At 36.7% G+C, this 23,406-nt stretch overlaps 1 protein-coding gene across 5 annotated transcripts in view; it reads right to left on the reverse strand.

Annotated features, from left to right (window-relative positions):
- Positions 1–15,513, reverse strand: part of WDR17 (WD repeat domain 17) — a 57,093-nt gene extending 41,580 nt beyond the window's left edge. Inside the window, exon 1 of one of the 5 annotated variants that reach the window (XM_027635853.1) lies at positions 15,473–15,513. Coding sequence is in view for 3 of the 5 variants with exons in the window: in XM_027635850.1 (XP_027491651.1) it covers positions 4,916–5,026 (111 nt within the window). In the remaining 2 variants the exon portion in view is untranslated. Of the gene's footprint in view, positions 1–1,354; positions 7,614–13,997; positions 14,086–15,472 lie in introns of those variants that run through there. The other 4 variants (XM_027635852.1, XM_027635850.1, XM_027635849.1 and 1 more) reach the window with 4 other exon arrangements.
- Between the last annotated feature and the right edge of the window lie 7,893 nt (positions 15,514–23,406).

Raw genomic sequence — 23,406 nt, forward strand, 5'->3', positions numbered from 1 at the left:
AAAGGCAAAGCTTAGTGTAACATTACCGTACAGCAAACTATGCCTTCAACATCCAAAACAAATTTCATACTACCATCTTGCTCTGAGACAACTGATTTTAACATAAAAACGTAAGAAACACCTTGCTGTGCCAGACCAATTATCTACCTAGCCCACATTTGATTCATGAGAATATCAACACGTTACTTAGTAACAGAATGTCTCATTTGGGGCCACATTTATGCTGTGAATAGATTAATGGACTGGGGGACATTATGTAGAAAAACATTACATGGAGGATGACTTCTTTAGGGTAAAGAGCAAGACTACCATGTTGAAAGACAAGAATCTTACAGATGCTAAAACAGAATTCAACAAGTGTTTATTTCAGAGTAACAATACATCTGTCTTGTAGGATTCTGCAGTAATCTGTATTTAAAAAAATCCTGTTAATAGATGAAATTTTTGAATTTTAGATGAAAAATGCTGCTCTGCACAATACCATTCTTTCACTGATTTAAGAATTCATGCTTAATAAGTATTCTTAAAATTTGATTTTTCAACTAGGTTTTTCCTATTCAGGTATATATAAAGAAGCTACATGCATAACATATTCTGAGCTGCATTACAGAAAGGAATGTACACTTTATTTACTAATATTTGTTCTTTTTAAATTTGTTATTATTTCCTGCTCCTTGTAATGAGCTATATACCATTTTACAAAGGGAAGAATTTGCTTTGAAATTCAGTAAAATAGCATCTAGAAGAAATGACAGTTGTATGGCATACTAACTTACTCTCCTGTAAGTATCATGCATTAAAGCAGTTTCCTGCAGATCTTTTCAGACATAGATTTCTGTTAAGCATACTTATAGTATAAGGGAGAAAGCAGCATTCATCAGAACAGCCTGAGTAAAAAGACAAAAAAGGGCAGCATAACTGAATATATATAGGTATGATTTCACACATGGTGCATTTTTATACATTTTTCATACTTTCTAAAAAAGCACTTTATTTTGAAATAAGGGATGTACAAGTAATTATACTGAACTCTAAATATACACTGAAAAAACCCCTGTGCATGTAAAAAATGTATACCACACTGGGAAAGCTATCAGATGATGCCCACAGTTTCCAAGGAGACGAAATAAAGAGGGAGGACAACAAAAACCTTTCTTTTGAATTGGCAGAAGCAGGAACACTCTAAGCCCCCTCCTGTTGCTAAATATAGAAAAAAAAGAAAAAAACAACCAACCACAATAAACTTAAATTTTGTATATCATAAATGTTATTGAAAAATAACAACTGAATGGACTATATATAGAGCCACGGTTTTATATTAACAGCTTGAAGATAAATGCCTAATAATCCCTACCTTAGCATAGGTGTCATTTTTTGTAAACCACTTTAGCATTTCCATGTTCATTCCAATACCTTGTTGCTCCCAAAAATGGAAAATATTATTCTGGTTGTAGAATGAAATCACTTTACTTGACAGATGAAGGAACTAAACCTTGACGTTCACAGAATAATGCAGTTACTACAGGATACAGGAGAAAAGACTGAGCATTGTGTCGCACCACACACAAAACGGCACTGTCAGTAGCCTGGCAACTGCAGCTCTTTAAAAGGCACCATTTTAATTTTAACCTAACTCCTGCTTCTCTGCTTCAGCTACTCAGTGCATTTCATTGCTTGTTGTATTTCCCAACTGTACTACAATGACACTTGTAGAATAATAACAGCTCTTTAAACCCATCACTTAACACTCTTCCATTATCAATACATGTGCTTGCATGTTTTAAGCATCCGTAACTTTATAACCATCAAGCAAAACCAATAACAGATGCTTACATGTGCTTTGATTATGGTCCATGTGGTGTATAACCTGTCCAAATGAGTCCTCATGCAGTAAGGCACGCATACAAATGTGGATATAGAATAGCCTTATATTAATCAATATGCTTCTGTGTATACAAACCCTTAGTTTCTTAACAGCTATATACAGTGAAGTGCCAGTGTCCTCTGCTTCTGTTCATTCTATTGTCACTATCTTCCCATTAAGTTTGTATCTTTTCTTATGTGGAAAGCATGCTGATGCTCCTGTAACTACTGTCCTCATGTAATAATATTTTTGTCAGCATGTCAACAATAATGTAATAATCAAAAAGATCTTTAGTGATACCGAAGTGATGTCTCCCTAAGATATTGGGTATATTTACCCATCTTTGAGGGAAAATCCATTGAGGATGAAAATGTGACCTAGGAACCACAGTTTCAAACCACTACCATATCAAATGGGACCAGTTTGAAGCAAAATCATTTAAGTTTGCTAAAAGCATGAAGTTCTTCAAGGCTACCAAGAAATCTTGGCATGTCTGCAAGATACAGCAGTAAACAACTTCTGCCTGACAATGCCTGCCTCAATAGCATTGATTCTCACGTAATAACATAAACATAATTAATTCATTAATAACATATTCATAATTAAACATAAATAATTCTTCCACCAAGCACATTACAGCCATGTTAAGAAATTAAATTCTCATAATTTGTCCAGACCCATGAAATAATGGAGAACTGGAAATATTTTGGCATATAAGAAGCTTAAAAGCCAATAGAAAACTTAGACCGTGAAAATTTTGACAAAATAAAAAAAATTCTTCCTACTTTGGAATGCTGCAATATGCTAATGAATTTTCAGTTCTTGATGTGATCTACCCAACTGCAGTTACTAGTGTAGGTCTCTACACAGTCTGATTGAGATGATACACACTACTTCAAGAAACTGCTTCTGGGCAAAAGATGAGCTAAGTCTGACTATATTAATAATGACAGTCACAATGTAAAACAATGTAGAATAATTATATAGGTTTACACATGTACTGCTAGACACAGAAATGCAGCCTGACATACTCTCCAGCACAATTTAACCAAGGTAGTCTACTACTTGCTAAAGCACCAGATTGGTTGCTAGTTTGCCCTTAAGCAGTACAGACAATATGTACACTTCTCTGCAAAAACTGGGAAAGTTTTTTCCACTTTTGTATACAATTCATGGCACACAGGCCACCTACAGCTCCCAGAGAATCAGAAGATTAACCAGAGGCAGGAAGAGGGTGCCTTGGACAAAGCTTTGAACTTCAACAAGATTCTTCAAAAACACCAGAAGCCTTGGCTAGACTCTTGCAACCAGAATTGCGGATGACATTTCCTAGCCTATGGTAACCTAGCAAGTGTTCAAAATGAGTGCATTCCGTTATCCAGACAATGACTAGGAGAAGAATACTTTGATTTAAAAGCTCATTTTAAATGAACAAGTGTTCTACTAGTGTTCACAGCCATTTTAAACCTCCACAATAAACTTGGACCCAAATCACTACCAGAATTTCTTTAACCACAGGATCTCTTGGCTTCACAAGGGAAGTAGCTGTGGACCTTTCTCTGAAGTTTGTTTTTGTGAAACACAATCTTGGGCTGCGATTTCAAGTTTCAAACATTTGAAATAAAACCCAAATACATTACTCCAAGATAGATACCCTGCTTAGAAAATCTAAGGTAAACAACATTAAAAAACCGTAACTTAGAACAAGCCTTACAGAGGAGTGTTTTTGACTGTCTTGACTACACTACTTGTACATTTAACTAGAATATCCTTTATTGTGCAACTTTAACAAAATAATCTAAAGACCAACACTTGGGTTCAAAACAAAGCATGCAGAAATGCTAACAGTTCTAACAATACATCATCAGCAATGCTAAACTACATACCTAATCAATACAAAACACATCTAGCATCATCTATAGAGCATTGGTTAATCATATGGTATCAGAAATCTAGTTTGCAGATACTGTGTGTAATACAAAGAGATATATACAACCATGTCTGATCACAGTATGAAGCATCTAAGAGTTTCCATAAGATTTTGTTCTTATCTTCCAATCTGGAACTACTCCAATCACCAGAAGATTGCTTTTCTGTATACAAATTGCCAAGGTAGTTCTGATGTCAGATAAAGTTAACCCTTGGCACATCTCACACCTGAATCCCTGATGACAGCTATTAAAAAGTAACTCCACATCTGAAACATTCACATCACAAGTGACATATAAAAAGAGAACAGTAAAACAGTATTAAAATCTGCTGGTTTTTTATACTTACGAGCATATAACTGGCATTATCAAGTAATACACAATAATACAATAAAAGCAGCTGCTTATGTTTCAGTAGCATCTCCTGCATTCCAATCTGTTAGCTCACGATATTGTATGGAAACAAGAAAAAGAAATCACAGAAATAATGGTTCCATAAAGGAGCTTAATACAGTGAAATAAATGAGACTTATATTCACTTCCTACCATAAATCTATGAAAGCAGCTGCAGACTAAGCTTGCCTAAGGTATGTAGTTAATAAAAATTAAAAAAAAAAATCAAAGATATCCTGCAAATGCTGCTATAGTAACAACTCCCCCTCCTCAGAAACATCTTAATAAAAACGTACAGCTATCCAAGGTACAACTAGACACATTTAATATCTCCTAAATATTTTTGTTTTACTCAATTACTGCTTATAACTACTTTAGTTTACTCCATGCATGCTATATTAATTCCTCTAATAAAATAAAATTAAATGTTTGATTTCCATCTCATTGCATATTAAAGAATTACTCATTAAATTATGCAACCTAAAAATGCAAGTAGGTGGCCATCAAACTTCCAGTACCTTTTATCCAGTTAGTAACATTAATTTTCAAAAATCTCATTTTGGATGTGCTTTACCCAGGATTCAAGACCTCATTAAAACTACTAAAAATCCCTTGCAAGTACCACAATGGAAATATTATTTTTTGATACTATCGATACAATAAACAGCAGCTTAAAGAAGAAAAATATAAAAGCAGTAAAAGAGAAAATTTTAATTTAAACAATTCTTACTCGTCGTTGTCCTTCATACCAATCATCTTCATCAAACCAGTGAGAAATGTAAGTCATCCAAGCCATGACAGAAGGCACAGTTGAAATAAAAAATACAGAACCTGAACACATATAAGTCCAATGTGTTCTGTGCTAAAATTTACTCAACACTACAACAACCTACTCAAAGAACAGATCTGAACTCTGATATGAATTTACATTAATAAGCTTTAAAATCATAAATCTGAAATACTTTTAGCAGCAATTTAAATGCTCTATGTCTTGGATTTTCTACTGGAAAACAGAAATCAATAAAAAACCAATAAATAGATTATATATTCACATATTTTATGTTAAAGCACACTGGTGCTTCAAGCTCTAGATTTTGCTGTGTTTCTGAGCTCTGAAAACGAGATGCTGTTTGAGTAATTCTTATCTGTCTCTTAAAAATTACTTTCTTTTTTCAAATGAAATGTCTGTATGAAATGTTCAGTGCATAAAAGCTTGTATTGAAATGTAAATTATCTTCAGAGTCATGGGGAACGATTTGTTTTGGTTACGTAGGGAGTGGTCTCAATTGGCACAGTAGGAGGGGCCAAAACTATCACAAATGCCAAACATCAGTTTCACATTTTTTTAAAAAGGGGGAAAAAAGAAAGAAAAAAAGATCTGCAACTCCATTGTTTGCAGCCAGTAGAGCCTGAAAGGCTCAGCTACAGCCACCAGCACTGGCTGGGAAATATAAAAAGCCCAATTTACCTAATTCATCGAAATGGATCTGTTTCTTTTTTCTCTCTCAGAAGAGTTTCACATATCTGATGGCATTTATTCCTTCCACAGGCAGTATCCTTTGCTGCTATGCTCCCAAGTTTCATATTAAATTTCACAGTGCATTATAGCAATGAAAAAAAAAAGGTAAAAAGAGGAATAAAAGCTGTACTGCTCACACCACATTTCGGTACTGCAGCAGCACACTTCATCAGCTGTGCTGTTTAGGAGATATTTTCATACAAATCTTTCTGACTGCATGATTACAGCAACTATCAGATCCTCAACAGAGATTATGAAGATCTAAAAAACCCAGTTTCTTAAGCAACCCAGAATCCAGACAACCTCTGCCTTTCTGTACTGGATTAACAAGCTGATTTCCAAAATCGGTAATATAATAAATGCAAAAAACTGCAAAGCCGATTGTTTAATCAAGAAATAAACAAACCAGAGTAGAAAAAGAACAGCAGAAAGTACCAACTATTAACCTTATGTCAGTGGTGAACATTACTTACCATTTCCACAGAGCAACTCAGTGTCATTACCTGTCCTACTCCAGCACACGTAGTTTCCATTAAGGGTATTGTATAAGCAAGCTACATTTCCACATACACAGCAGAGGAATAAAGAAAAGCAGCAATACTATTGGTTTCCAACCTCTTTCTCAGAAATTATGACATCCCAGGGAAAAAACCCAAACCAAAAAATACAAACCACACACACAAAACAATAAATATTTAAATCCAGACACTCACTATATTTAGCATTTAAAGATTATCAGATTTTTTTTGTGCTTATACAGTCTTCCAGATAAATGGACACAGACACAAGAACACAGAGAGGGAACTTCTCACCGTACTGCTGAAATTTTTCAAATAACTTGCCCTTTGAGATTTTGGCTCAAACAATGCGAAGTGCACATTATTACATGGTCTGATAAACTGTACGAGAAACATAGGATTAATTCAGTCAATTCTAATCACACTGCTGAAAAAATCCCCAACTATATCCAAGTTCTATGACTAAATGATAAAAATATGACTGATGTACCACTCCTATGTATAAAAATTTTACAAATTGCTAGACAAAACATATCCACATTATTTCTCCTTGCTACACACCAAAATCATGGTTTCAAATAAATTAACATTAGCATGTTTAGGAAAGTCTTCGCTTTCAGGCTAATCTGTCTTCTCATAAGGGCACATGGCATCATTAACAATCTTGATCAAAAAATTACGAGTAGTTCAACAGTAACAAACTTGTTTCTCTGTTATGCCTATAGTTGTTCCATCATCTATATGAACTGAGTTTCCTAGTGTCTATACCAACCTGTCAAAACAATGAGTCTCTCAAGACAGACAAACACTGTGATCCACATTTAGTTTCAGGATCATCAGGGAAGCATGGGCTAAATGAATATGGATACTGTATTATCCTTTCAGTAAACTGGTAATATCTTCAGCTCAAAGGTACAGATGCAATTCAAATCTTCTCAAGATAGCGTGTGGAAAATTAAACTGCTTAAAAACATCTGTTACAATTACCTGCAAATAAATTAAAAAGTTTTGTGTTAAATTATACATGAAAAATAAAGACATGAAGGACTAGTAGCTGCAAATGCATCACGGGTTCGTTATATTTTTTTGCCTATTCCACTATTGTCTCCAAGTGCTGGAAAAACTATTATACTATGTGTGCTGGTTTGGGCTGGGACAGATTTAATTTTCTTCACAGTGGCTGGTATGGGGCTGTGTCTCAGATTTGTGCTGAACATAGGGTTGACAATACAGAGATTATAATCAATACAGATTACACAGAGGTGAGGCCTTTTCTGCTTTTTATACTGCCACACTGGCAGAGGGACTGGAAGTGCATGGGAAGCTGTGAGGAGATGCAGCAGGGACAGCTGACCACAAATGATCAAGGGGATATTCCAGACAATATGACATCATGCTCAGTATATAACATTGTGGGGGAAGAAGGAGAAAGGGACATTCGGAGTGATGACTGTCTTCCCAAGTCACCAATGTACATGATGGGGTCCTGCTCTCCTGGAGATGTCTGAACACCTGCTTGCCCACAGGAAGTAGTGAAAGAATTCCTTGTTCTGCTTACTTATGTGCATGGCTTTTGCTTTCCGTATTAAACTGTCTTTACCCATGAGTCTTGCACCCTTTTACCCTCCCGATTCTCTCCCAAATCCTGTTGTTGGGGGAGTAAGCAAGAGGCTGTATGGCATTTGGTTGCTGGCTGGGGTTAAACCATGACATACAGGTATAACCTACGTGTAGGATGAATAAAGCTTTGTGTACTATTACAATAAAAATATGAAAAATCTCAAAGTATTCTATTCCTTAAATTGTTGTAATTAGGGTTAATATTATTAAATGTTTTATAAGTAACTGAGTATGCATTTAACCTAAAGTCCAGTTGGTATCTCTAGTTAAGTGTTCTTTGCTCTCAATGTAAGGACAACAAAATGTACTATGACAGATCAGACCAGAAGAGACATCTTCAAGGTGTATTCAGCCTTATTATTGCCCAATAAATTTATTTACAATATTCCAGAAAGAATGAAAGAAGATAAAAAAAATCATATTCATTTGATGCAGAAACAATTGTTTGATTTTTGAGCTGACAAAGGAAAATGGTATGATGCTACATCAGAGGACATCCAGATTAGACATTAGCAACAGGTTCTTCACTGAGAGGATGGTCAGTCACTGGGTTCCATCTGGAAGCTGTCATGTCACTAACCTTTCAGAGTTCACTGCGCATCTGAATGATGCTCATAGTCATATGGTTTAGCAAGGAACAGGAAGTTGGACTCAATGATCCTTAAGGACCCCTTCAAATTTGAGATATTCTATAATCAAGCATGTGCTGCAGACATTTCACAATTCTCCCTTTGGAACTAGGTACTCTCCTTTTAGCTCATTTCAGATTGGCTAGGCATAAATACAGAAATCCCAAAATAGCCAGAAGGAAAAAATGGAAGTGATGATGTAAACTGTGGTGCTTTAGGATACAAACATCACAATGTGTGGTTAAAGCTCAGTGCTACAATGGTCAAGAACTAATAAAAACCAAACACCACCAATCACCCTACCCCCAAAAAAATCATAGAAAAAAAATAAATCAATGGTTATCTTCTATTTATATTTCATATGAAAGTTGATCTTCTGGACACTTCCGCACAGATATCTGTTTGTTATGACAGTAAGCTACTACTTTGCTTTCCACAAAGACATGACCTTAAGAATCTGAAAGGATATGCTGGAGACTATAGTGACCTTAGTCTCTACACACTAAAAAAACTGTACCTAAATGAAACATACGTATATAGTTTACCTAGAAAACAAAGGATAAAAGATTACATCTGAAAGTAATGTCCTATATGGCACTGCAATGAACAAACTAATGCTATTCTCCCATGTTATCTGGCAATATCTGAAGCCAGCAATGTATTTCAGTTGTGAAAAAAGATCTTCATGAATGGCAGAGAGATAATAAACCTCTATTTTGATATTCCACTTTTACCACCAAATTTGCTATTAATTAATAATACGTAGTTGTTATACTGTGGCAAATCAAGCATGCACTTCTTTTTTTCCAAATACATCTCTAACTCACTGCTTCTGTTTCTGCTTAAATATTATATAGAGAAATATTCAGACATTTGTCTAATGTCTTTAAAAAATCAGGGTTGTTTTTAATATATTTTTGCCACAAATCAGCAGTATTATGTATATTTCAAAATTAAGAATTATTTTCAATTAATAACTATATTTACACCTCAGAAATTTTTATTTTTGCTGTACCCAATTCTATGACAAAATTCTCTGCCAGTCCATGTAGACATAATTTCACAATATGTCCCATCGTAGCTCTAAAAATTATCTACCTTAACTACTGATTTACTAAAGATTAACATGCTATGATTTTGCATTTTGAAGACACAAAATTCATTATAGGAATGCCTTCATGACAAAAACACATAACAAATAACCCAAGAACAAAACACTTAAAAAATTTCCTTAATTATAAAAGTAAAAAAATTCATTACTTTAATAATTTGTATGCCATTATGTAAATTCATTAGATCAATATCTGTAATAAAGAAGTCCACTAAAGCCTCTAGTTTTATTTATTAACTAGTGCTTTAAGAACCTGTACACTGAGAATATGAAGCATGTAATGATGCTAAATACCCTAAAATCAATCCTAAAATACAATGTTTAGAATAAAGCTGTGCAATAACCAATCATACGACACTGACACTGCAAACCTATGCCTCAGTGATCCTATGTCACACAAGGTCAGTTAAGAATTAGAATTCCCCAGACTTCCCCTGCTCCTACTAAGCTACTAATGGCACAAACATAAGCAGGGCTCTAAATAGTTGCCCTTTTTTATTTCTTCCCCTCACTTGCTCGTTCCCAACACGCTGTATGGACTTATCAGGGCATGACATACAGGAAAGCCAGGCCACCTCACAGTGACTAAAATAAGCCATTTGTAACAGACATGCAACACAACCATCATCACCAGATTTACACTGGGCTGAGACTTTAGAACAACCTTCTCACAAGCTACTTTTAAGATTGAGCTTTATCAGTTAATGGAGGAGATTAAGCTCTAGCTGCCAACAATAGCAGTGGATTGGACTTGATCATGTATCTTCTTAAGGATGTTCCATAACTGGATCTTAAAAATAAATTCAATGAAGCTTTATAGTCTTTTTATAAGAAAATAAATTACCATCTCTTCAGAAAAAAATATGAGTATATTTATATATATAGTACCACTTTTACTATAGCTTAGCAGATGCCTCCATTCAAATTCTGTGAAGAATACCTGCAACATTTAAGAAATGGGAAGTTAGATGCCTCCAATTGTCTCCTTGACCAAAAAAAGACAAAAAGAGCACACAGTATATTTACACAGAAAAATTATAATCTTATTCGTAAAACTACATCTATACCAAAATACTTGTCTCTGTTTCATAGTCATTACTTGTATAAAATTTGAACATACTCAAAGCTGAAGTGCCTCAGTGTTTAACTTGGCAGGTAGCTAAACCCCACAGTCACTTGTTGATTATTTGGTCTGTCAGCAAACAGTTAACATGCCAAGAAACACACTGCATGTATTTTTTGTATCACGTTCATAGGATTTATCTATTTCTAGCTAAGTCATTCCATTCTAAGATATTCTTCAGATACATGTTACATTACAGTAAATTTAGATTACAAGAGTGTAAATCCCTGTCTGGAATTATAATGAACACATTTTAAAGCAAATATTTTTATAATAATATCAACTTTGTATACTGTAGTTTGCTGATGTAGATGTTAAATATAAATTAAATAATAAATACTATTAAGTAAATTTCTACGGCAGATATATGAAATACCATAAACACTTCCTCACAAAACAAGAACTTTCCTAAGCAGAAAAAAATGTTAGCATCTGAAGCACAAATAAGACCACAGACAAAATAAACTGAAAGTAGAAAAAAAATGTAATGAAAAAAAAGAAAGAAATAATTCTTTCTAGTTGTGAAACTCGAGGAAATATTTAAAATCATCTGTATTTATTAATGGATTTTGTGAGGTAAGAAAGGTTGAACAGTCAAAGTGGGGATGACATCCACCTGTATATCATCTTATATTAATTTGCCTGATTTGGATAAATGGCTAAAGCTGGATGTGGGCAAGAAAGAGTTGATTTCATTAGAAAAACAGATCAACTATTGAAAAGTTGTATCCAAGATAATGTTCTAAACCACAAGATTTTCTGCCTAGGAATTTTTACAGAGCAGTCAATTTAACAGTTTTTTTCAGACACTTCAGGGGCCACTTGTGCTCCAATAACCATAAAGACAGAAAGAACCCTGAAAAAGCAAACACCACAACCATCTCCAAAATAAGAAACTCTTTAACTGCAACAAGATTGCACTCCATTCTCTGGAAAGGTGAATGGGATACAACTACCTGCATGTTCTGAGCCAGCAGTTCAGTACAAAAAGCATGCTGTAGGTTAGCAACAAATGGCTATAGAGCTTTCACAACGCTAACCTCACACTTGACAGTGGAAGTTTTAATCTTTCTTTCCTGGAACCTCAACCTATGTATGAAATTGATATCTGGGATATGACATATCCTCATTAATTCCATCATTATCAGTCCTCCATCACAGGTATTTTCAGACAACAGGTACCAACTTGAAAAGGAAGTTAGGAGAATGAAAATAGTGGCATTAAATAGTTCTCTTAGACCTCGAATTGCCTATGGTAAAAAATGTATATATAATCAAGCCTAGCAAAAAACTCCCAAATTATTCTTTAGCCAGATTGAAAAAGAGAATACAAAAGGCCAAACCAAAGAGATTAGGGTTCAGACTATCAAATTAGGCCATTTATGTCTCATTAAGAAAGAGGCTACAGAGTACTTTATCTAATGGTACGAGTAAATGTCAACAATTATATCTAAGACAGAAACAAAACAGATCTTAAAACATATAAACCAAAGGGATGGAATAAACTCTACACCTTCTGCCCCCAAAAGATGCAAACAGAGATGGTTGGTTTCAAGAAACCATGAAATTGAGTACAAACTACAAAACTGTAGCACATCAAGCAGAATGGAATCAGTCAAAAGGAGAGAAAGAGGAAAAAAAAACATATAAAACCAGTCAAACACAGGATGTAATAAACTAGGGGAAAAGTATAAACCACCAATGTGATGTGGACAGAAGAAGAGATATACAATGTGTTAGAAAAGCTATTTTCAACACAGAAGAAAGCTTAACGCTGTTGTACCAGGCATTCATGCACTACATGGCATGAATGTAGTTTGGCAATAGTTTGGTTGGCATATTCAAGAGAGATGAATTTAAACATTTATATACAGGGTTTTAAAAAAGCTTGGTATGATGAGGTAATTACCAGAGATACAGAAGTGTTATTTAAATCAATTTTTATCATACACGCTAAGCAGTGGGGTTCAAATTGGTCACATAGACTTAAAGGTAGGTAAAGGTTCCTGAACCTGCAGCAAACTTACAGTCACTAGAAGCATTAAGAAAAAAACTTCATTAAGTAGGCGAAAAGCAGTATGAATGTAATCAATATGAAACCTATAATACACAGCCCAAGGAAAAAAAAGATGACATCAATCCTTTTTCACTGCAACAACAGCTTCTGAGAGCCTCTCCCATCATTAAATAGGAAATTAGGCACCGGACAACAAATAAAGATTCATCACTGATGATCTTAGAAATCACTACTTATCAACTTGTCTGCTTACATACAGCTTCCCACAGAAAACTGAACTAAATAGCCCAAGTGAAAAAATGTAACGAGGAGACTTATCAGAGACAAAGTGCAGCCAAGGTTATCACCATAAATTAAAACACCAGCCAAGAAAGAATTGGATGAGGCATGTTCCTATACTTTAGGCTACCTTGAGAGCTAGTATAGATATTGTTAACAAATAAAAAAAAGTCAGCAAAATTGTACAGGCCTATACTGATAGCCAAATAAATCCCTCACACAGTAGCAAAATCAAATTCTTCAGTCTGTGCTAGAACAGGATAAGGACTAAACAGCCCCAATGGATTCAGCCAAGGTGGGCTTATAGGACGCAAATGGGGAAAAGAATACTATACAAAGCTTCTGTCTTTCTCCAGTGCTCAGCTGCTACCATAATTAATGGCTAGCCTAAGTAACACAGTGTCACTGAATATCCTACAGGTGAATTCACAGTTCTTGTAGTCAATTGCTGTAATTCAAATGTTATACTGATAGTTACTTCTCTTCTTGTGCTGCATATCTTTTACTTTATAGAACAAATTATGTGAGTTACACAATACCATCACCAGGACTTGCTGAAGTAACTGTCTACATCAACTCTGACTCAAAGACTGCAGGAAGAGGAAGTATTGCTTTCCCTAGTTATCATCTCCTATTACCACTGTTAGAAATAAAATACTGGCGCACTGAATTCAATGGACCATTAGTCAAACTTACCAAGGACTTCCCTATTTTGTTCTTGCTATATGGAAATTTTCCTCATAGCAGATGACCAAATGACAAATTTATCACTGTGTTATGGGCCCTTTAAATAGCCAGAGCTACTAAATGAGTCCAAGATTTGGTGTAACAGAATGCACAAAACATTGAAACATTGAGAGCTGGAAGAAGACTGTAGACACTTTGTCAGGGAGAATAACTAATAAGTGACCAAAAAATCAGTAAGTAAAACAATGGTCCTATGATATTTTAAAATTTTTGCATTATTGGTATTATTTCATGCATACTCCATATTACCTTTGCAAGTTCTTTAGATCAGCATGTCTCCATATGGGTTGCAACTATTTGCTAAAGATGACTACGGTCTTAAACTGAAGGTTTTGAGCAGTTCCGATATGTAAAACATAAATAATGGTAACACAAAGTTAATTAGACTAACGTGTGCAAGGCACTTATTCTCTTACAGAAACCTTAAAACATACCAGTAACCTATACAGTTGTGCCTATAATTAGGAAAGAAATGCCACAACCTAAGTGCATTTTCCCTGGTTTAGGACTACAAAGAGTTAGGAAGTGCAAAGGTTAGCACCTTGAACTTAGTTTTAAACAATGGAAAATATCTTCCCATGAATAACTCATGCAAAATAACTCTGTGTTAAAGTCTGAAAAACATTCGATTGTTTACCATACATGTTTATTATCAGAATTCTTCCCCTGAAATGCTCTTATGAATAGCAAGTAGCTGCAAATTCTCATGGCAAAATTTTTAAACGAGGCATAAAACCAGAGGCTGTACACTCCTCAAAAAACTTCTAGAATTAGTTAGAAAGAGACATAATGGACTTCCTAGCCCATAACGTTTTTGAAATACTAAGTGCATGGCCATCAGAAGGATACTCTTGCAACAAGTTTTGAGGCTCAAAAAGGACATTTCCAAGTATTTATGTTTTATATCATGCAGTGGTTAAGCCCATTATTAAGGACACTATGGTCTTTATTGATTCTAAAATCCAGGATTATGATCTTTACTACAGCATTCCAAGTAATTAAAGATCTCAGACTTTGATTTCATACCTGCCTTCTTTAAGCCTTCCAAAACAGTTTCTCAAATTATTGTATGACCACCTCTTTGTACAGCAACATCTCTTAAGGTATCAGAGGAATTTATTGAACAGAAATAAAAATTATTTCTTCATTTGCAGAGTCTGCTCTCTCAAATTCGCTTTCATAAGCTTTGCGTGCTTAGCCTGCAGTTTGCTTTTCTATTTGAATGCTTTTTTAAATTCTCTAAGCTTGATTTTGCTTCCCCTTCCCACACCTGTCCCAGCTACAAAAAGCATTTAGAGTACAAACAAGCCCAAAGCTCTCCCTCCCTACGGAGGGCGTTTGCCACACTGCTCGCTTCTTCTAAAGATTGCTGTCTCCGCCTCTACTCGATTTTAAGTTCGTATTTCCGCACAAGCACGTCTGTACAGATACACATACAGCAGGAAAGTCCCCCAACCAGTGCAAAATCCCGACAATACCGACAGCCCGCTCCTGGATGCTTCAGACACCGCCCGAAGCCCCGGGAGCTCCGCGGGGCCGTTCCGTCTCCGGAGCGCAGGTGTGCGCAGGGCAGGGCGGCGCGGCCCGGCAGCCCCCCGGCGGGCTGACACTCCCGGCCGTGCCGCACCCCTCGGGGCGAGAAGCGCCGCCGCACCCCTCCCTCCCGCCCGGTACGGCCCGGCTGCAGAGCCCCTGCCACTCCCAAGGCGGCCGCCAGCCCTCACCTGCCCGCCCGCAGAGCCCACAGCGCATCCACCGCCGCGCCAGCGACTCCAGCCCCGTCTCCCGGGCAACCCGCGGGCCCGCCCCCGCCGCGCCATTGGAGCCACAGGCCGGGAGCGCGTTACCGGGCAACGCGGCGGCAGCGCCGAGACCCGAGCGCCGGCGGAGAGAAGGGGGACACCGCGGGGGTGAACCCCGGCCCCGGCTCGCTCTTGTTAGGGTGGTCATGCATTGGGACGGGCTGCCCAGGGAGGTGGTGCAGTCACCATCCCTGGAGGTGTTCAGGAGTCGGTTGAGATCTGGCGCTGGGTGATAGGGGTTAGTGGATTAGGGGTTACAGTGGTAGTGCTGGCTTCACATCTGGACTGGATGATCTGGAAGGTCTCTTCGAACCTTGATGATTATGATTCTTTCATGCGGGTTCCGAGAGGGGAGGCGGGTGGGGAGGGGACGTGTCAGAGCCAGCGAGCCGCCCTCCCGTTACCGTGGGGGCACCAGGAACCAGCGTCAGGCGGAAAGAACGAATTTTTCGCGCTCCGAGGACCTGCGGGGGATGCTGCCCCTGTTTTTAAGCTCAGCACTGTAAAGTGACATGAATTTTGAGCCGTTTAGCTATAGCTGCGCCTAGTTTGCAGAGGGCGTGGCTCCAATGTTGTTGGGCTGAAAGGAGTTGCAGTCTGTGGTGTTACACACTGACCGATCCTCTCAAATAGGAGTCACAGAACGCATTCCACTGAGTCCCAGTCTACCTAGAGTCATTAGGGACACATGTGGGTTTTTAATCCATGGACATTTATTGGACCACATCTGCTTGGTTTTTGCTTCGACTTTTTCCCTCTTCCAGTTGTTTGTGCAGCTGGATGGTGGATTGCAGTGTGGATCTTACTTGTTTACTGAACAAGTATTTTTCTTTGAATTATTCTTCAGATAGAAGAATTTCCTGGTTCAACTTCCTATATCATTATCACTGTGTTTGTGTCGATGCAATGCAAACAGTGGGGAGGTAGGCCATGGACTGTGAAACTACATCTCCAAAGATAGTTCTTGATTTCTTCCATTAAAGCTAACATAGTCCACTGTAGCTGATATCTAGGCATGCTCAAATAAGAAAAAATGTCTTCTTACCCAGTTCTCTGGACAAAAAGAATCTATTGCTTGAGGAAATCCATTGTACAATGTAATTCTTGACCTTACTGATAGATTTTTCCTTAGCAGGAGGAACTGAGAAGAGGTGGATAAGGTATCACTTTGTGTATGATTTACTGGGCAGAAAATTTACAGCTTTAACCCACATCGCCTGCCAGCAAAAACTTTTCCTGGATTTGCTTCTTTCCTCAGAAGCCTGGGCTATGTTTTAACCTATGTGATGTTAAAGACTATAAGAATCACACTTGGTCATAGTCCCAAGTACTATATTCCATATCCAACAATAGCCAGTACAAGAAGTAGGTACAGCCAGAGTATAGAACAAAGGGCCCAGAAGGAACAAAGGATATAATATCCCTCTTGATATAGTATCTTTTGGCAATTACAAACTTTGAGATTCTTGTAACAATTGCATATTCAGCTCATGTATGTACCCCCTACATTTAACTATCATCCTAGATTTTTGATCTCTAAAACATGCCACCACACTGAGTGGTGTTTTAAAGTCAGCATTTGCATTTGTTACTTTTAAAACATCCATCTGGAAATTCATTTTTAATGATAGATAGCAGATAATAGTTTTCTATTCAATTTCTCTGTTGTTCATGCTTTCCTCGCTCTTTTCAGTCAACTCTTTTACCAGTTGAAAAGATCTAGCCTATTTTGACTCTTAGAGAAGTTCTAACCTATAAATTCAAATGACCATCCTTGTTGCCTTTATATTTTCTTATTTCATTCTTTTGAGATGAGATGACTGGAATTGCCAAATGTTATTCCTAGAAAAGTGTTGGTCTGTGGGTCATTAGGACCAGTTCATAGGATCATAAGACAGTAGAAGAGGGTAATTCAGATTAGAAAGACCTCCTGAGGCAATCTAGTCAAACCTCCTTTTTAAAGCAGGGTGAGCTATGAGGTCAGGCCAGAAATCCCATGGTTTTATCTTGGCAGTCCTCCACTGAACTTACTCCATTTTGTTGATGCCTTTCTTCTGTTGGGGGCCCAAAACTGGAAGCAGTATTACAGATATGGTCTAAGAAGTGCTTAGTAGAGAGGAAAAAAAGTTAAATATGTATAACAGAAAACTGTTTTAATGCTTTCACATCCTAAAAATAGAAACCTTTTCCTTTAATAGAATTAATCACATTCAAGAGCATAAAGTAATTTTCTCTGGATTATGAGATTATATTTAGCACTGAAATCTCTGTTATGTTGTATTTTATTTTAGTTAGTCTAAAAAGTAAGAGAGTTTTTACTATTAGGAGTCTTCATTAATCTAGGCATACTAATAAGTCCTTTATGCAAGCTGTCTAGCTCTACCATACTACTAAAAACAAATCCCACTTCTTCTAGCTTCTCTGTGACTTTCAGCTCAAGAAATAAGGGTATCTAGGTGAAATGTAGTAGTTTATTGTCATCCATGTCCACCATACACAGTCTTATCTACAGCATTAATTATAGTTACTAGAGCCTTAGGTTCTTACAGAATTTTTCGTGTTCTTTTTCAGTCACCGAAAGCTAAGCTGAAGTTTATTCAGCTATTGTTTCCTACTCTTATCAGAGCTCTGTATTTTTTCCCTCACTCATATTATTAAAAGAGGATACATTTATCCCAACTATGAATAATACAATAAAACAAATAGAAATAGAATTTTAAATGGATTGACAATGCAGTTTCAATTTCCATCATACTTATAATTTTGGTTACTTTCATTTTATTCCTATGATATGACTGACCTCTGGTGGGAGTCAGCAAATATTATTTTAATTTCTCACTAAGAATGTTGTGGGTTTTTCCACTAGTGATCCTATTAGCTTGCTGCCTGGTAGGGATCATATGCCTTTCTACCTCATGTTAGCTGTCAAATTATATCTAGCAAATGATTTCATGGGGGACTGAGGCTGGTGTTTATTTTTCTTCATTCTTTCTAAGAAGTGCTTACTGAAAGGTGTCAAAAGAAGAAAATACTTGAAAGAAGCTTAATTCATTCTAGTTAGTTCATGCTGTTGTTTTATTTGGTGCATACAGTCTCTGCTGTGGCTAAAATCAGTAACATTTAATAAACTATTTGAAGTGGAGGAACTGCTACTTTGGCAGTGCCGTTGATGTTTGTTGGTAGCTACAGCATTAGGATTGCCTAGAATTTATTTTGGGAAATGGAATACCTATCACATCCAACGTTTGCAAATGAGATCAGACCAAATTAGAAAGTCACACTTGCTCTTAGTGACTTGTACAATATAGATTTCGAACAGAGGTTCTGCAGGACCTGAGGAAGAAGAAGGTCACAGACTCTCCCTGGCTGATGATTATTGGTAGTTTTCAAAAAGCAGTGACCAGGGATGCTCACTACTCTGAACAGTCTGGCTGACAGGGGCTCTGGTTACAAAATCTAGGACTCAGGTGAAATTCACATTATGACTGGGGCACTTACATTGAAGTGCTGGACCAGTAGGTCTGTAAACTGCCATTAGTATTTTTTTCTCACAGGAGTCCCACAAGATCTTTCACAGTCTTGTGCAGAGTAGCTCAGTTTACTAGACACTAGGTGTTAAGGGTAAAATGAGTTCTTTGCTCTAATCTATTTACTGTACTGATTAGATTATTACTGACTATAATGGGAATTTTAAACACCTAAATTTAAACCATCTCCAGAGTTTTACTGGCAGCAAAATTTTAGGCTAGGTAACACCACGTTCCTGCAGTGATGCTGACCATTAGACCATTGCATATTGCTGTGCTACTGACCCAGATAACATTGAACCTGAGAAGGTGAAGGCCTGTGCTGTGCTGTGCCATGCTGCACATCTCACCAGGCTCTCAGGCTGTGGGACAAAATCAACCAGCTAATTGTGACAGAGGAAATGGCAAGACTGCTCCCACTTGGTACATGGTGGTTTTGCCATTATCTAAAAGTGCAGCAGGAAGTTCTTCTGCAAATATCCTTCCTTTTTAGGAGTGGAAATTATGAATATAGATGTATACTTGTAAAAAAATCCTATAGTAGCTCAAATGACCAATATGGGGTAACTCTACAGGCAGGGACTGCATGCTGTGTTGCTTCCTAACAGAGACCTGTTCAATGCTGCACAGCTTTGGGCTCCCAGCATCTTAAGCAATGTAAGATTACCTCTACTATTCTCTCTTTATATTTTTAACTGTAATAAAGAACATTTAAAATAGTTTACAGAGTTCAAGTCCCTATCTAACTGGGATCATAATGTAAAACATCTCCTTTTTTGATGGTAGTGAAAACAAACATTTTAGAATCAAAAAAGTGTTGAGGCTTATTTGGTTCCCTTCTTTAGGTATTGTACAGCTCCAGTTATCTTGGCATAATCCCTTTAAGGTAGGAAAAGCAAAGAGCTGGCAAATATAATTATGTGTTAGTCCTCTTATTATAGACCAGAATAGATAAACTTGATGTACTGGAATAGAGATTTCCTGAGAACTTTGTGCTCTCACAGATCTGTATAGGAACAAGCTCTTACACACAGTACATACCAAAGTCGTGGCATGTGCTCAGGTCGTATAGCAGTAACTCATGTCCAAGTCTGGGTCTGTACAACCAAGATCTATGATTAAACTATTGAGATTCTACTTGAAGTCATTATCTTTCTGTTACAATGTCTTCTGCAGTGGCCCACTACATTTTCATAGAATCATCAAGATTGGAAGAGACCTTTAAGATCGTCAAGTCCAACCATGAATTTTGCATAATTTAATATCAAATGCATAAACGTAAGATGGTAAACCCAAGAATTTACTTTTCTAACTCTTCTGGATGTTATGAAACATGCTTAATGGACCCATTTATGTAAAAGTCTGATGTATTCTCCCTCTTGCTTGCTTCCTTCTTGTCCTCCATGGCATAAACTGTCCTATCATTCCATTCCACTAAAAACATCTCGTACTTCACAGGTAGCAATCATATTTTCTCGCAAATGCTTTATTTCATGTACTTCTAATTATACTAGAAGCAATTTATCTCATTTTACATTTAGCATTCAATTAAATCCTGTAAATTAGGTCTCTTTTTTTTTTTGTTTCTGAGTACATTGGCTCTATTTTGAACTAATGGATAAGGATATCAGAAGCTATGTGTTATGAATTGTTTCTAACAACTGGATACTAATTTTTTTTAGTTTCAGATAACTGCAAAGGCAGGGGTAATTTCAGGTCTTTAATGATGGACAACTCATTATCAGTAATTCTAATTAATGGTAATTCTTTGCTGGTAGAAAGGAAGACAGTTATTTGCCAGCTCCAGAACTATTTTGTGTTGGTTTAAATTTGTTACTCGTGCTACAAGCTCTTAACACTTGCAATGAACTTTTGATATTTCAGCAATGCTAAGGCCCAAATCTGCCAGCAGATCGACCAGATCTACCATCAGACACAAAGACCAAAATCATCCCTTTGGCTAGGAAATCCTTTCTTAAACAGCAGTGGCTGGATCCAGATGAGTCAGGATTCAGTGATTTCAAATACAGAGCTGTGTCCAGTGCCAGTGAGTGTGTGGGTCATGAAACATCCTGGGGTGTGGTGTGAGACAGGGATGTGTGGTGGAGTTGTGTGCTGTGGGCAGGGGCCAAGCAATGGTGCTGCATGATGACACTACAGAGCATTTGGTATGTGTGGATCAGACATCACCACTTTCGGAGATGGAGACTGGAAATTACCTGAAGCCAGGGTTTTCCATTTTTGCTGAAACTTCATTTTCGTGGTAGCCCTGTTCACTGTTGATACATTAATACGGACAGTTCCATTCTGATCTCTTCCCTCGTGGATCTGTGAAATTGTCTCTTTACTGCTCTTACCATGTCCTCCCCTCCTGTTCTGACTCCTTTCTTATTTCAGTCCCTCATCTGCACCTTTTATCCTTGAGAGCCCTTTCAGTGACCAGGTGCATAGATAATTATTTTCTTCCAGCTCTCTTCATTTACTGTGCTTTCCTCAGTGTTTAAATCTACCATAGTGTAGCATCTCCTTAGCAGCAGTTCTCTCTGCTTTTCTTTCCCCTTCTCCTGTCATTATCTCTTGATTACAAGTTAAAAGCTGACAGCTTTTAAGTAAGGAGTGGTAACATAGTCAATGCGCAGTAAAATGATGTCAGACTGTGACAGTTCTGCTGAAGAATTAAAAAGTCAGAGTTCACACACTCTTTTTGTCTCTAGAAAGACATTATAAGTAAGAAAAAGGAAAATTAAAGAACAATTCTATTTAATTCAGTTTTCTTTCCATCTTCTTCCTTGCCCTTCCCCTCTGCCCCTTCCCCAATGCCATTCAAATCCTTCAGTTTTCATTGAATAAAATAGGATATCATGTTTCTTGTTGAGTGCTTTCATGCAGGTATAATTTCTTAACACTTGCTTATTCATATCTGGAGGCTAAATCAGTAATTTTCAGGAAAGCAACATATTGTATGTAACTGGAATAGGACCAAATTCCAGAATTGAGATCTTGTTGCTTTAAAATTTGGAACATTATGGCATCTACACAAAATAAGGAGTACTATAACTGTTTTTATAGCAGCAATGCATTTTAAAAACTGCCTTTTAGAGAACTTTTTGGTAGTAAAATCCAAGAGTAATGAATCCCACCTTTTATTACATCAAACAAAAGTTTTGTCCCTGATTTCAGGGGGGGCAAGATTGTGCTTGGATATACTTGAAATAGAAAGAAAAGGTCTGTTTTAAGACACTCTCACTATGATAGAATTTACTGAAACATCAAGCATAGTGTTAGAAAAGTACAGCAGAACTACTGTGGTAGATAAATGCACTGTACCATTTTGACTTAAAAGATGTTGGGAAAAAAATATAAATTTTTGAGCTCTAATTAAAGAACTCTACTTTTGACAACTGCTGTGCTGGCTCAGATTTATATTGTCTAGCTAAATATCTCTGGTGGTTTCACTCTTTTGATCTGTCATGTAATTTTTTATATCCTAACTAGAGCAGAGCTAGGGAAAGGCAAAATTTGATCAGCACTTTTTTGACACAAGTTAGTTACTGTATATATGTGCTAAATTTCTTATCTTTTGAATGGTTTCAGTTGTGTATAAGCATATTATAGGCTGGTGTTTTGCAAACTTAGAGGAATTTCTAATAGGTTGAGTTTGAGCATTATATAGTTATATTAATTTCCTTTATATAGTCATTATAAGTTTTTGGGGTTTTTAGGTGCAATGCTAAACTACTGAAAAATGTCATTCTAAATTACTTAAGTAAAAGGCAAGAGAGAAATACACAATGACATTTCAGACTGACAAATTAATCATCAGTGTTAAAGATCATCTTTTAACTTCCTGATAGATGTTATAAAAATCTGAAACCTTCAAAAGCATAGGAAACCTAGCTTCCTTCTTTTATGTAAAGCTCTTGCAAGAGAAGAAAGAACATGTCTGCTTCTAGACTTCTATGGTTTTACAGTAAAATATTTCTTTCATCTGAAATATTTTATTTAAATAAGGAAAAAAAAAGTATCAATCATAGAACTTACGTATCCTGTCTCTCCCTGATCAGATCTACAAATTCAGTCTTACTCATCCATTGGTACAAGTGAAAATGACAGTTCATGTATTACTGAGAATAGACTGATTTTTAAAAATATTTTGTCTGAAATATTGATTGAAATTAATTGGCATCAGATGTTGATTATTTCTTGGATTTAATATTATACCAAGAATATATATTCCTTTCAGTCTGCATGTTTCTTCGTTCATAAAGTGTGAGTTTTCATTTTACTCCTTTTGAGCTGCTTATTTCTATTGCACTTTGTAACTTCAGC

This window comes from Corapipo altera, unplaced genomic scaffold, assembly GCF_003945725.1.
Source record: "Corapipo altera isolate COAL_440 unplaced genomic scaffold, ASM394572v1 22b, whole genome shotgun sequence".
NCBI lineage: Eukaryota > Metazoa > Chordata > Aves > Passeriformes > Pipridae > Corapipo > Corapipo altera.